The sequence below is a fragment of the Geotrypetes seraphini genome, chromosome 2, assembly GCF_902459505.1.
Source record: "Geotrypetes seraphini chromosome 2, aGeoSer1.1, whole genome shotgun sequence".
Classification (NCBI taxonomy): domain Eukaryota; kingdom Metazoa; phylum Chordata; class Amphibia; order Gymnophiona; family Dermophiidae; genus Geotrypetes; species Geotrypetes seraphini.
Window position 1 is genome coordinate 250,423,545 of NC_047085.1, and position 13,962 is coordinate 250,437,506.

General features: G+C 44.4%; 1 protein-coding gene across 1 annotated transcript in view; it reads right to left on the bottom strand.

Annotated features, from left to right (window-relative positions):
- Positions 1-13,962, bottom strand: part of ZCCHC2 (zinc finger CCHC-type containing 2) — a 192,666-nt gene that overhangs the window by 51,895 nt on the left and 126,809 nt on the right. Inside the window, exon 11 of the mRNA XM_033929327.1 lies at positions 1,194-1,288. Within this exon, the coding sequence (XP_033785218.1) occupies positions 1,194-1,288 (95 nt within the window). The remainder of the gene's footprint in view (positions 1-1,193; positions 1,289-13,962) is intronic.

Sequence of the window (13,962 nt, forward strand, 5' to 3'; positions counted from 1 at the left end):
AAAGTCCATAAAATTGCTGTTGAGACAAACATGGGAGAAGCCACTGCTTGCCTTGGAACGGTGGCATGAAATGCTGCTACTATTTGGGTTTTTGCCAGGTACTTGTGTCTTGTATTGGCCTCCGTGAAGACGGGATACTGGGCTAGATGGACCATTGAGGTCTGATCCCAGTAAGGCTACTCTTAGGTTTGGTAAGCATTATGGTGTTATACTTCTTTTGTTTATGCCTTTTGGGTGGTATATCTTAAATCAGTAAAGATTTAAATATAGCCCACTTTTGAGTGATTTCAATTTCTGTTTGCATTATGGTGAACGGATGTCACAACTATTGATTACATGTGAAAGTCATATAATTCCATTCCTCAGACAAATTGCTTTTATCTGTACCCTTCTCCTCCACTTCTAATTCCAGATTTTGCTCCTTTCATCTTGCCACCCTGCATGCCTGGAATAAACTGCCGGAGTCCGCCGCCATGCGCCTTCCCCCTTTTTCAAATGTAGGCTGAAAACCCACCTTTTTGAGACAGCCTTCAACTCATAACCCTCCTCCCCTCTGCTCACCACCCGAGCCAGCAGTTTTAACCATCCCTTCTAACTGAAATCTCTACCCTGACATTCTGTTTGTCCTGATTGTTTAGACTGTAAGCTCATTTGAGCACGGACTGTCTTTGTGACTGTACAGCGCTGCGTACTCTGGTAGTGCTCTAGAAATAATAATAGTACATGGATGCTCATAGAACATATGTTTGTGATACGCATAATCTGTTGAATAATGGAAAATGAAAATCAAATTCCAAACAACACAAAAGGGTAAACATTAATATGTTAGCTTTAAACTCAAAATATAATATCCAGAATTTGTATAACACACTGGAGAGAGATGGAGATTTATCTTTTGCAATTATCTCAACTGACCATAATGTTACAACGTGAAAGATGCAAATTCTACAAATGCCCAACCACAATAAGTTTTCTGTTAAAATGAACATGAAACACGGCACTATTGATACAGGGAGTTCTGATACTGCTAGGACAGACCCCATGGTACTGCATGTCAGCTGAAATAATGTTCTGCCCACTCTCTAAGTACAGATTTAACAAGACATTGGACAAATTGAATACAACCCCCCATAAATGTTACTCATGCAAGCAAAAGTGCTGGAATTATTTTCCCCGAGTTAAAAAGTTCTTACCTTTGGTGGTGCCTGTCTGGAGGTGGTGTGCTGCTGTAATTCTAACACAGTTACCATTACAGCTCATTCTGCTCTCAGCTTTTTGTACCTTATCTCTATAAATGGAAATTTTGTTCACAAGTTATTATTGTATACATTTCTTTCCACAAGTCTTGATAAAAGGTGAAAAGTGGGAGGGACAAACACTGTTATCCACTTCTCTGAAAAGATTAGTTCTGTATCATTCTCCCACCACTCTTGGCCTTAGGGTTTGCTCTCCACAACGGCAGAATAAAGACCGTCATGACCCAATTGTTCCTAGCTGGCTCATAATGGACTTACAATCTACTTCTCTCTAGTAGTTTGTGGGTTTTTAGATAGCAGAATCCTCTCATACTTATCACATTAGGTCATCATTACAGCTGGGTGAATAGTAACCAAGAATCATGTGAAACAGCAGCATTTCTCAGCTTATTAATATCTACCTTCAGAACTGTGAAATAGTAGCTTCTTGGCATTGCTGCAACACCACATTCAGTAAAATCAGCTTCATTGAGTACCGTTTATAGTGTGTATGATGTTCAGAACTGAAGACCCTATGACCAACAGTAAAATAAAGTATTGAGAATACACGGAGCTCTTCATTCAGTGGAAGCAGCAAGTTGAATGACATGCTATAATGGTGGTTTGAAGTGGGAATCCCTTATTCAAATAGTCTCTCTATTCTGTTGTAATAGGTTTTAATAGAAAAAAGGCAAGCTATTTTACCGATTGTCTAAAAGTGACTTTGCTCTTGATTTAGATTGAAACTCTTTATGATGACTGGGGGGTGGGTGGGCGTATAGAACTATCAAATTATGTGATGCTGTGTTATAGCACTGCCAAACCTTTCTCCTAATTTTATGCAGGATCCAAACTCTGGGATTAGCTCTATCTAAAAAAATAGAGGGCTAGATTCTCAAAATCCAAGTGAAAAACTGACAGGCCGATCTTGCAGTCGTTATAGTAGCGATTTTAAAAAAGTGAGTCCTCCTCCTCCAAAAAACGCTCATGCAAATGAGGATGACAGAGAGTAGCAAACATTTGCTAAATTTGCATATGCCCATCGCTGGTGATAACGATGGGCACATGTGCAGAACACACAAAAAAACCCCCAACAACAACAAACTGAGCCCAAGTCAAGCAACCCTCCACCTAACAGCGGGAGAGATGCCCACTCTCCCGCCACCAAGCAACATCCCCCAACATCCCCTTGGCAGCGGGAGAAGCCCATGCTTCCGCTGCCAAGCAACAGCCCCCCCCCAACGGAAGAGATGCCCAATTTCTCCTGCCGCCAAGCAAAACACACCCCAACCCTTCCTCGGCAGCAGCAGAGATACCCATGCTCTCCCACCGCATAGCAAACCACCACCCTTGCCTCTGATGACCCCTGCCTTCTCCCCTTTTCCTTAAATATATGACTAGCCAGAGGGATGCCTACTCCTTCCAGTCAGCTAGCCCGCCTCTTCAAAATGGCAGGCCTTCCCCTCCTGGGATTCACTGGGGAGGGGCCTGAGGCTCTGATTGGCTCAGGTTAAGGCCCTTCCTATGGGAGGAGCGTTAAATAACCTGGGCCAATCAGAGACTTAGGCCCCTACTCAGATGCACCAGAGAAAAGCCTAAGGCTCTGACTGGCCCAGACGTATAAGTCACCTTCCACAGGAGGGGCTTTAAACAACTTCAATCAGAGCCTCAGGCTCTTCCAAGGATGCACTGGGGAGGGAAAAGCCGGCCATTTTGAAGAGGGAGTAGGCATCCCTCCTGCCAGCCATCTACATAGGGTAAGGGGGAGAGGGTGGGAGTTGTTGGAGTCATGGAGGGAGGAAGGTTTTGCTTGGTGGCGGGAGAGCATGGGCCTCTCTCCCGCTGCCGAGGGGGTTTTGGGGGGTGTTTTGTTTGGCGGCAGGAGAGATTGGGCATCTCTCCTGCTACCGGGGTGTGTGTGGGGTTATTAGTGTTGGCAATGCAGCAGGAAAGACTAGGCATTTCTCCTGCCTAACTCCAATTTGGGTTGTTTGGATTTTGTTTTTTTAGTTTGTGTGTGTGTGTGCTCATGCACTGATCAGAAAGTAAGGCAACAACAGCTCAGACTTGACTGTAAATTTTGGATGCAAATATGGCACAACGAGGTTTGAGAATCACTCAGCAATTAAAGAGAATCGCTCGGAGTGATCATTTCAGTATTAATGACCTGGTTGTACTACATTTGCATGGCAGTATCGAAGCCGGCTAGAAAACTTGGAAAAGACCTCCCTAAGCCATTTTGATAATGCGCCGCTAAATACATGTACACTAAATCAGCTGGAATCTATTTAGTGAGCACATTAAAGACAGATTTTTGTTTTGAGAATCTGGCCCTACTTGCCCTTTCTACCCGTTGCACCCTCTGTAGTATGGGAGGGGACTCTGCACAGACCAATCAAATGCTCATCTTCCACTAATGCAGTCTCTCTTGGTATTCAGGAAAAAAGATCACAAGGTGGAGTTGCATCAGTTTAACGTTTACATCATTTCACAGTTGCTCAGATACAAGTTGGAAATTTTCTTTACAATTCTTCAACCAATCGGAAGATTTAGATATATTTTTGTAATATAGAAATATCTACGCATCCCAACAGACATCACCAGTATCTGGCCATGATCAAAATAGAGGATTTCCATTTGTGCCCTCAAAGGCTCTAGCAGCTTTCAATGAAGCAACAGGCCTCTCCCAGTGAAGTTCAGGGGACATGTGTACTCCCTTATCTTGGCTATGCCTCTAGATAAAAGCAGTACTCTCAGGAGACCCTCAAGCCAAAATTCAGGTTACAAACTTTCAAGATTATAAATGGATCTTTAACTGGTGGAAGTGTTATAGTTCAGACACAGGACAAGCCTCAGCAAAGAGCCAAGTTTATGAACTTCCTAACTCTTCATTTGGTAATGACATGTCAATGTTGGCAACTCAAGTTAAACAGCTTCCAAGACAAGTCTTTATATGAAGTCATTACAGAGATTTTTGCGATGGAATGCAAACCACTTATGATTCTATCCTAATGAATAAACACTGCATGACAGGTGACGTCAAAAAGAAAATAAGGTTATGTTTTATGAGATCGTTTTAAATTTCTATGTTACATTTGTGGATGTATGAAAATGAATAAAAAAATTTAAAACAAAAAGGTTGATAAATTTTTTTAAATAAAATAAATATAGGTTTAAAACGATGATAAAAGCAAAACTACGGATACAATCAGCCAAATTTTGTCAGTAATGTGTTGTTAACAGATGGGCACAAGAAGCTGGAATGTTAGAATTATCTCAAGCATGGTTATGCTGAGCAGAAAATATCTATGCAATAACTCAAAAGCTTCACAAGTGAAGTGCAAGCAGTCTGATTTTAGCAAATAGGTCCAAATAGTTAAACAAACCTTTCTGGGATTTTTCTAGAATTAATACTGTACAAAACTAGAGCACTTCCACAGCAGTTGTCTGGATCCTCAATAGTGGTTATAAATGCACTAGGACCAGTGTTCATCAATGCAAGTTCCGAAGGCCAATGGCAGCCCCTGAAGGCCTCTGTGGCAGCCTTCATCATTCTGGGCTTTTTTCTGCTACTCTTTGCTTCTCTACTCAAGCTCATGGGAGAAAAAGTTGCCTGCTTGAAGGACAAGGCATTTCTCAATTGATGGAGAATGCATTTTAAAAAGCCTACCTTGAGAATACCTCGAGGAAAATGCCAACCTCAATAAAACATTTGAAGGTGAGCTGGTGGAGCAGATGTTCAGCAGTATCACAGCCTTGCATGGGAAGATATTTGGCAGCTCTCTTTCTGCTTATTTGGGTCCAAGGTGGCCCTGACTTAAAAATTAGTGACCACTGCACTATACCAAGTTTCCAAGAACTTCTTTACGTATTCTAACTATAGAACAAGATCCCAAGTTATGACCCAGGTCATTAACTCTGCCAGTTGAGAAGGCTGTGGTGTCAGAATAGTCATTATCAGTCTAAGAACTTTACCACTACAAAATGGAGTTAGAAATTGAGAAGCAATTGTTAAAACAAAGCTATTCAAAAGCATCTAGTGGACCTTTTACTAAAACCAAAAAAGGGTCCATTAATTGGGTATATTATTCCATTTAGGAAAAATTTGATTTACTGTGAAAACTATTAACTGCTACAGAAACTTTGGTTAACACAGTTTTGGGGTGTGTTTACTTTAACTGATTGCATATGGAACTAGCAGCCTTTCTTAAAGCTACAGACTGTAGCAATTTCAATCATTTGTGGAAAGCACCGACACTACAGAATCATTTTTTAAATGTTTAACCAATCCATCTCTATTTCCAGTTTGAACTTTGTGTTAAATGCCCTGATGGGATTCTGTCTGAACCTCTGAATATAGCTTCACTATATTTTCTGAAAATTGCACTTATTTTTGGTGGCCATTTCTTTCGAAAATCAGTCAAGGATTCAATCAGCCAAATTGTAAAAAAAAAAAAAATAAATAAATAAAATAAAATAAATTTTTTAGGTAAAGGTGCTTTTGAGAACTGTTCCAAGTTTTGTTCCCATTTTTATTTCAAATCAACAGTTTGTTCCTTCTAAATTGTGTCTTACTTTTAGACATTGAAGAAAAAAGAAATTTAAGTCTCTGGATGCTAACAGAACACAAGTTTTAATTGGAAAAAAAAAGATGAAGGTCTAAGACTAAAGTTGCTTGTGCCTTATGGTGCAGCAGGTTAAGAATGCCTATACTACAATATTTTAATACTGAATTTACTACATAGTAAATGTGTTCATATTTTTCGGTATACAAAGCAGCATCTATTTTCTGAACTGGAAGAGTGTGTGTGTGTGTGTGGGGGCGATTGTGATACCAAAATGAGACAGTTAGGAAACTTACAAGATTTCAATAGTGCTGTTATCTTGATTCTACAGTTGTGGAGAGTAAACCTGGCTCATGGTGACACTGATGCACAAAAACTGACAAACTGCATAAGACATATGTTCTATAGACTGTCAGGTTTTTAATATATATGTATATATGTAAACATAGGAGCCCACATGCATAAGAATGGAACAATAAAGCACAGAGGTTTTGTTTGCTAGGAAAGAAAAAACACGAAGGCATGATCACAGTAGCATCACAATTTGGACCAGAAAAGCAATTATAAATGATCACAAACTGAACTAATGCAGATATAAAAGATGTTACTGAAGAATGGACTGACAATGAGCAACTATAACTCAAAGTCATACCAAAAGGACCCTACCTCCTACAAAATTAAATCTTACACAACAGACTAACAAATATTGTGTTTCTTGTAAAGAAGTTGTTTGGCCAATCATATATTTTAAATGTGGCTGTTACAGTAAGTACTCTATTTTATCAATAAAATTGATGTGTAGTCTGATTTTAAACCCAGGGAAGGCCTGAGGATCCACTGTGTGTCAGTGGCAGAGCACTGAAATTGTCTCATTCTACCCTCTAGCGGGAAATTGAACACAGGTTATTTGTTGCTGTGTTGACCCTAGAATACAAAAGATGGCCCCCACATATAGGAACTTCAGACTCAGGTTCTAGACTCAGTTTCTAAAAACAAAGTCCCGTTTAAGTCTTAAATTTGATCACAATAAGTCTTCCGATGTTTTATTATGGAAAAGTATTTTACTAGGAGAATAATTTTTTTTCTAGCCATAAGATCAAAAGATGGTAAGGATTACCAACAGGTCCTGTCGGACATTACCTACTAAAATGTACATATTACATTTTCGCTCAGCAAATTGTATTTCTATACTATTGCCTCCTGAGGTCTCTGATCTCTGTATTTCCTCTGAATATCTACTTATTGTATTTCGCTAAATGTCCAGCACTCTTGATTGTAAACTGCCTAGAAGTCGCAAAATTGTGGCGGTATAGAAGAATAAAGTTATTATTATTATTATCAGAGGGGAATGGAAAGAACAATGTAAAAAAGACTGCAATGAGGCAGTTTGGGGAGGGGGTGAAGGGAACCTTTATACATATATGGTGGACTTATGTACCGATACAAACATTTTTGGTTGGACGTTGGGGTGATGCTTTCAAAAATAGTGTCAAACTCTTTGGCCATTACACCCCAAGCTTGTTGCTCTATAACGGATCAGGCTCCTGGCTGTACAGAAAGGCTATGAGAATGGGACTGGCAGCAGCCAAATGCATACTGGCATCTCACTGGAAACAACACTTGACACCTTCTATGTAGGACTCGAAAGCAAGATTTCGATTACTGGTAGATATGGAGTGTGTGGTTTCATTGCATCTTACCACTGCTTTACGTGGTAGCAAAGACTGGGACAAATACATACACTGGTTGCATTGAGTTTAAAGAGATCTATATATTATATGGGAAGGGAAGGGGGGTATATATTCTTTGGAGAAATTTATTGGTATGGGCTCTGCAGAAATAAATGAACTAGTCCTTATTGGGGATTATTGCTTTAAATACATAATTATATTTCCTGGTTCATTATGCTACGTTACATGTCAAAAACTGTATGTGGATTTGCAAACTGTTTTGTATACTGGCACAATATGTTTAAGATTTTGATTAAAGTTAAAAAAAAAAAAAAGACAGCAGTGAGTAGGGAAAGAGAAGGAAGTGGGTTCTGAGTATGATATCATCAGATTATCAGAAAAGAAACCTAACTTTTCAGGGAGGATTTCCACCTGCCCTGATCATCCTGAAAAGAAAGCTGGCAGTTTTTATATGTACAATTGATCTGATCTGTGATATCCAGTGATTTTCAGTGAAACTCTATAGATGTATGGCAGGTTGAAGGCATACTCTTAGATTACCCAGAGTGGCAATATAGCACAGTTACTTACCGTAACAGGTGTTATCCAGGGACAGCAGGCAGATATTCTTAACGCATGGGTGACGTCACCGACGGAGCCCCGGTACGGACCTTTTTAACTAGAAAGTTCTAGTTGGCCGCACCGCGCATGCGCGAGTGCCTTCCCGCCTGACGGAGGAGAGCGTGGTCCCCAGTTAAGATAAGCCAGCTAAGAAGCCAACCCGGGGAGGAGGGTGGGATGTAAGAATATCTGCCTGCTGTCCCTGGATAACACCTGTTACGGTAAGTAACTGTGCTTTATCCCAGGACAAGCAGGCAGCATATTCTTAACGCATGGGTGACCTCCAAGCTAACAGAGAGGGAGGAGGGATGGTTGGCCATTAGGAAAATAAATTTTGTAACACAGATTGGCCGAAGTGTCCATCCCGTCTGGAGAAGGCATCCAGACAGTAGTGAGTAGTCTTGCAGCCTTGCAGATTTCCTCGATGGGCGTGGAACGGAGGAAAGCCACAGAAGCAGCCATAGCTCTGACCCTGTGGGCCGTGACAGCACCTTCCAGTGAGAGACCGGCCCGAGCATAATAGAACGCAATACAGGCAGCAAGCCAGTTGGAAAGCGTCCGTTTAGAGACAGGACGACCTAGACGGTTAGGATCGAAGGTCAGAAAGAGCTGAGGGAACGAGCGGTGAGCCCTGGTACGGTCAAGGTAGTATGCAAGGGCACGCTTACAATCCAGCATGTGCAACGCCTGTTCCCCAGGATGAGAATGGGGTTTAGGGAAAAAGACAGGCAACACAATGGACTGGTTGAGGTGAAAAGCCGAGACCACCTTGGGAAGGAATTTGGGATGGGTACGCAGAACCACCTTGTCATGGTGAAAAACAGTGAACGGTGGATCGGCGACCAGTGCATGCATCTCACTAACCCTCCTGGCAGAGGTGATGGCAATGAGGAAAAGCACCTTCCATGTTAGAAGTTTGAGCGAAGTTGTGGCAAGAGGCTCAAAAGGAGGTTTCATGAGGGCTGATAAAACCACATTCAGGTCCCAGACGACAGGAGGAGGCTTCAGAGGTGGTTTGACATTGAAGAGGCCTCTCATGAACCGGGAAACCAGTGGATGAGCCGTGAGAGGTTTTCCGAGGATAGGCTCATGAAACGCAGTGATGGCACTGAGGTGGACTCTGATTGAGGTGACTTGAGGCCAGCGTCGGACAGAGAGAGCAAATAGTCCAGTACAGTTTCCACCGCTAATGAGGTGGGATCGTGATGACGCAGTAGACACCAAGAAGAGAACCTGGTCCACTTCTGAAGGTAACATTGGAGGGTGGCCGGTTTCCTGGAGGCATCCAAAATGCGACGGACAGGCTGAGACAGATTCTCTGGAGAGGTCAGCCCGAGAGAAACCAAGCTGTCAGGTGGAGCGAAGACAGATTGGGATGCAGTAGAGACTGACGTTGCTGCGTAAGTAGAGTAGGAAACACAGGAAGAGGAATGGGCTCCCTGGAGCTGAGCTGAAGGAGAACCAGTGTTGGCGAGGCCACCGAGGAGCGATGAGAATCATGGTGGCCCTGTCCCTGCGGAGTTTGGATAACGTCCGCAACATCAGAGGTAGTGGAGGAAAGGCATAGAGGAACCGATCCGTCCAGTCGAGCAGGAATGCATCTGGGGTCAGACGATGAGAAGAGAAGAGTCTGGAACAGAACTGGGGTAGCTGTTGGTTGTGAGGCGCTGCAAAGAGGTCCACCTGCGGAGTGCCCCAGCGAGCAAAGATGGTGTGGAGTGTTGAAGGGTCCAGAGTCCACTCGTGAGGTTGAAGGATGCGGCTGAGATTGTCGGCCAGGGAGTTCTGTTCGCCCTGGATATAGACAGCCTTGAGGAAGAGATTGCGGGCCGTGGCCCAGGTCCAGATGCTGAGAGCCTCCTGACAAAGGAGGCGAGATCTGGTGTCGCCTTGCTTGTTTATGTAGTACATGGCGACTTGATTGTCTGTGCACAGGAGAAGGACCTGAGGGCAGAGAAGGTGCTGGAAGGCCTTGAGAGCATAGAACATGGCTCTGAGTTCCAGGAAATTGATGCGATGTTGACGCTCCTGAGGGGTCCAGAGTCCCTGGGTGCGTAGATATCCCAGGTGAGCTCCCCACGCATAGGGGGAGGCATCCATGGTTATGATCATGAAGTGAGGGGGTAGATGAAAGAGTAGACCCCTGGAAAGATTTGAGGAGTTCAACCACCATTGAAGAGATTGCTGAAGAGACGATGTCACAGAGATGGGATGAGAAAGAAGATCCGTGGTCTGTGACCATTGGTTGGCAAGAGTCCATTGAGGTGAAGAGGGTAAAGCGTGGCAAGGGAGAGCATTCTGAACTTCTCCTTGACCAGACACTTGTTGAGGTCCCTGAGATTGAGGATGGGATGGAGGTCTCCTGTCTTCTTGGGTACCAGGAAGTAGCGGGAGTAGAATCCCTGACCCCTTTGGTCCGGAGGCACCTCTTCGATGGCATTGAGAAGAAGGAGGGATTGGACCTCCCTCAGGAGGAGGGGGGTTTGGGAGGAGTGAGAAGCAGACTCTACGGGAGGATTGTTTGGGGGAAGAGTCTGGAAGTTGAGAGAGTAGCCGTGGCGAATGATGTGGAGGACCCATTGGTCTGATGTGATGACCTCCCAACGGCTGAGGAAGAGTTGGAGGCGACCTCCGATCGGCTGAGGAAGAGGCAATGATGTTGGGAGACTGGCTATGCCCTGGAGAAAAGAGTCAAAAGGGCTGAGATGGTTTTGACGGAGGTAGAGGCTTGGCAGGTTGGTGAGACTGAGAGCGAGCCTGAGTTTGATGTTGTTGCCGAGGTCGGCGCGGCTGCTGTTGAGGCGGGTTGAGAGGTCTGGCCGAGAACCTACGCTGGTAGGAAGACTGCTGTCTGTAGGTGTGAGCAGGTGGAGTCTTCTTTTTAGGTTTGATCAGAGTGTCCCACCTGGTCTCATGTGCGGAGAGTTTCTGGGTTGTGGAGGCCAGGGACTCTCCGAAGAGTTCATCACCTAGACAAGGTGCGTTAGCCAGGCGGTCCTGGTGGTTAATGTCTAGGTCAGAGACTCTCAGCCATGCCAAATGACGCATAGCCATGGCAGAAGCGCGAGAGGTCAGCTCAAATGAGTCGTAGATGGAGCGAACCATGAATTTCCTAAGTTGGAGGAGGCTGAAAATATGCTGTAGGAAAAGAGGGACCTTACGTTCAGGAAGATATTTCTGTAAGGAGGAGAGCTGTTGCACCAGATGCTTCATGTAGAAGGAGAAGTGGAAGGTGTAGTTGTTGGCTCTATTGGCTAACATGGTATTTTGGAAAAGGCGCTTACCAAATTTATCCATGGTTTTACCCTCTCTGCCAGGAGGGGTGGAGGCATATACACTGGAACCCTGAGATTTTTTCAAGGTGGATTCCACCAGGAGGGACTCGTGGGGCAATTGAGACTTGTCAAAACCTGGGATTGGAATAACCCGGTACAAGCTGTCTAACTTACGAGGGGCTCCAGGAACCGTGAGGGGAGCTTCCCAGTGTTTATAGAAAGTTTCCCGTAAGATGTCGTGGACAGGCAACTTCAGGAACTCTTTGGGAGGTTGTTCAAAGTCTAGGGCATCGAGAAAAGCTTGAGACTTTTTAGAGTCAGACTCCAAGGGAATGGAAAGAGCTGCTGACATCTCCCTAAGAAATTTGGAGAAAGAGGATTGCTCTGGTTTTGAGACGGTGTCGGTTATGGAGGGTTCTTCATCGGTTGATGAAGCGTCCTCCTCGGTACCGTGAGGGGAGTCTTCCCACAAGTCTGGGTCCCTAACGTCTGGGTGTGTACGTTTGGACATCGGTGTGGAGGGCTCGGCATGGCGGGTCTTTGAGAGAGATTTGCCTGAGCGCACCGAGGCGGTACCGGGTGAGGAAGACCGATGTCGTTCCTGGGACCGGACAGGGGCGGCAGCATCACGGGTATGTATTGCCAAGATGTTTCTGCCAAGAGCACCGGCATGGAAGTATTAAGCGGTACCGAGGGGGTCGATACCGATGGAACGGTGTGGGGCTCGGACCGGTCCCGTACCGGAAGGTGCGGTGCCAGCAACGCCGGCAACAGTTGTTGGAGCTGTTGTTGCAGCTGCTCCTGTAACTGTGTTTGGAGTATGGCCGCGATGCGGTCGTCCAGGGGAGGCACCGGTACCGCTTTTTTCTTCTTCGGTACCATAGGTGCCGCTCTACGCTCCGGCGATGAGGAGGCCGATGATGAGGCACTCACCGAGATCGGAGCGGAGCGTTTGCGGGGCCGGTGTGGTGCCGGGAGGGCGGTGTCGCAACCGTGGTAGGAGGGCACTCAAGGGAAGAAGGAGTCTTCTTAGCCGGCTTACCTGGGCCCAACGACCCCGAGGAAGGATCCGGTGGTGTCGATGTCGTCGGTGCCGATTTTTGTGGTGCCGTCGACGTCGCAGCCGGTTCCATGGCAGATCCGGTACCAAACAAAATATTTTGCTGGATCTGCCGATTTTTTAAAGTACGCTTTTTAAGCGTAGCACAGCGGGTGCAGGTGTCAGCCCGATGCTCTGGACCCAAGCACTGGAGGCACCAATTGTGTGGGTCGGTGAGGGAGATCGGGCGTGCACACCGCTGGCACTTCTTAAAACCCGGTTGAGGGGGCATGAAGGGAAACACGGCCTCCGCAAAATCGAATCCGGTGGCCTGTATAATGGCAACAGGCCCCGCCGGGGCCGGCCTGAAAAAATAAAGAAAACTCGATGAGTTTTTTTTTTTTTTTTTTGAAAACAAAAGGAAAGGGAATCCGAAAATAAAAAGGAAAAAATTTAGAAAATACGCGAGCGGGAAGGCAAAAATTAGTTTTTCAACGGCCGTTGAAAACACATGCGTCTTCTTTGCTCCGCAGAAACGAAGAAACTGGGGACCACGCTCTCCTCCGTCGGGCGGGAGGCACTCGCGCATGCGCGGTGCGGCCAACTAGAACTTTCTATTTAAAAAGGTCCGTACCGGGGTTCCGTCGGTGACGTCACCCATGCGTTAAGAATATTCTGCCTGCTTGTCCTGGGATAATGGCTCTACCTGCCATCAACACAAAAATTCCAACTTATGAAGTTACCTAAGACACCAATAAAAAAATCTGGTTTACACCTGACAACACCTGACAAATTGCTTTCTGTAAATCATAGCACAAAGTCTGAGCACACACTACAGAAACAAGGTACAATGGCCTAAAAGCAAATTTGTTTAACCAAGATCTCCACAGATACACACAAATGTCATGTGGTAGTGCCAACATAGATAACTCTGTCAGAGTTCAGAAAATTAAGTTTTTCTGAGCTTGTCTCTCATTAGCCCTTCAGTTAATTTAGAGCTCATGAGTCATATCCTCATGAAAGTGGGTAAGTCTGTCTCATTTATCTTGTCAATAAGGAACCTCTGTTACCTGTATTAAAATATATAATTTTTTTTTTTTGGGGGGGGGGGGGTGGAGGGGAGTTGACTTAAAAAAACCCTGCAGAATTGTACCTCAATACAAATAGTTAAGTATGCAGATAAGAATGAAAGAATGTTGTAGCTTTATATGCTTTTTCAACAGAAATTTGAGTACGGATGGGACATGATGTTACCATAAGTATGACAATGTGAATGTGTTTCATATTATTTATGCATAAAGTTTTTGTGCATACAATTACATTTTCTGTACTCAATTTTGTGTGCATAAAATAAGTGAAAAAAAAAACAAAAACAAAGAGAAAATTAGAGGGCTCCGCATTCCTAGTGTTTTCATTTTATCAGGTAATTTTAATCTACTAGGGGTTAGATCAGACATGGGCAACTCCAGTCCTCAAGGGCCAGAATCAAATTGGATTTTCAGGATTTCCCTAATGAATATGCATTGAAAGCAGTGCATGCAAATAAATCTCATGCAT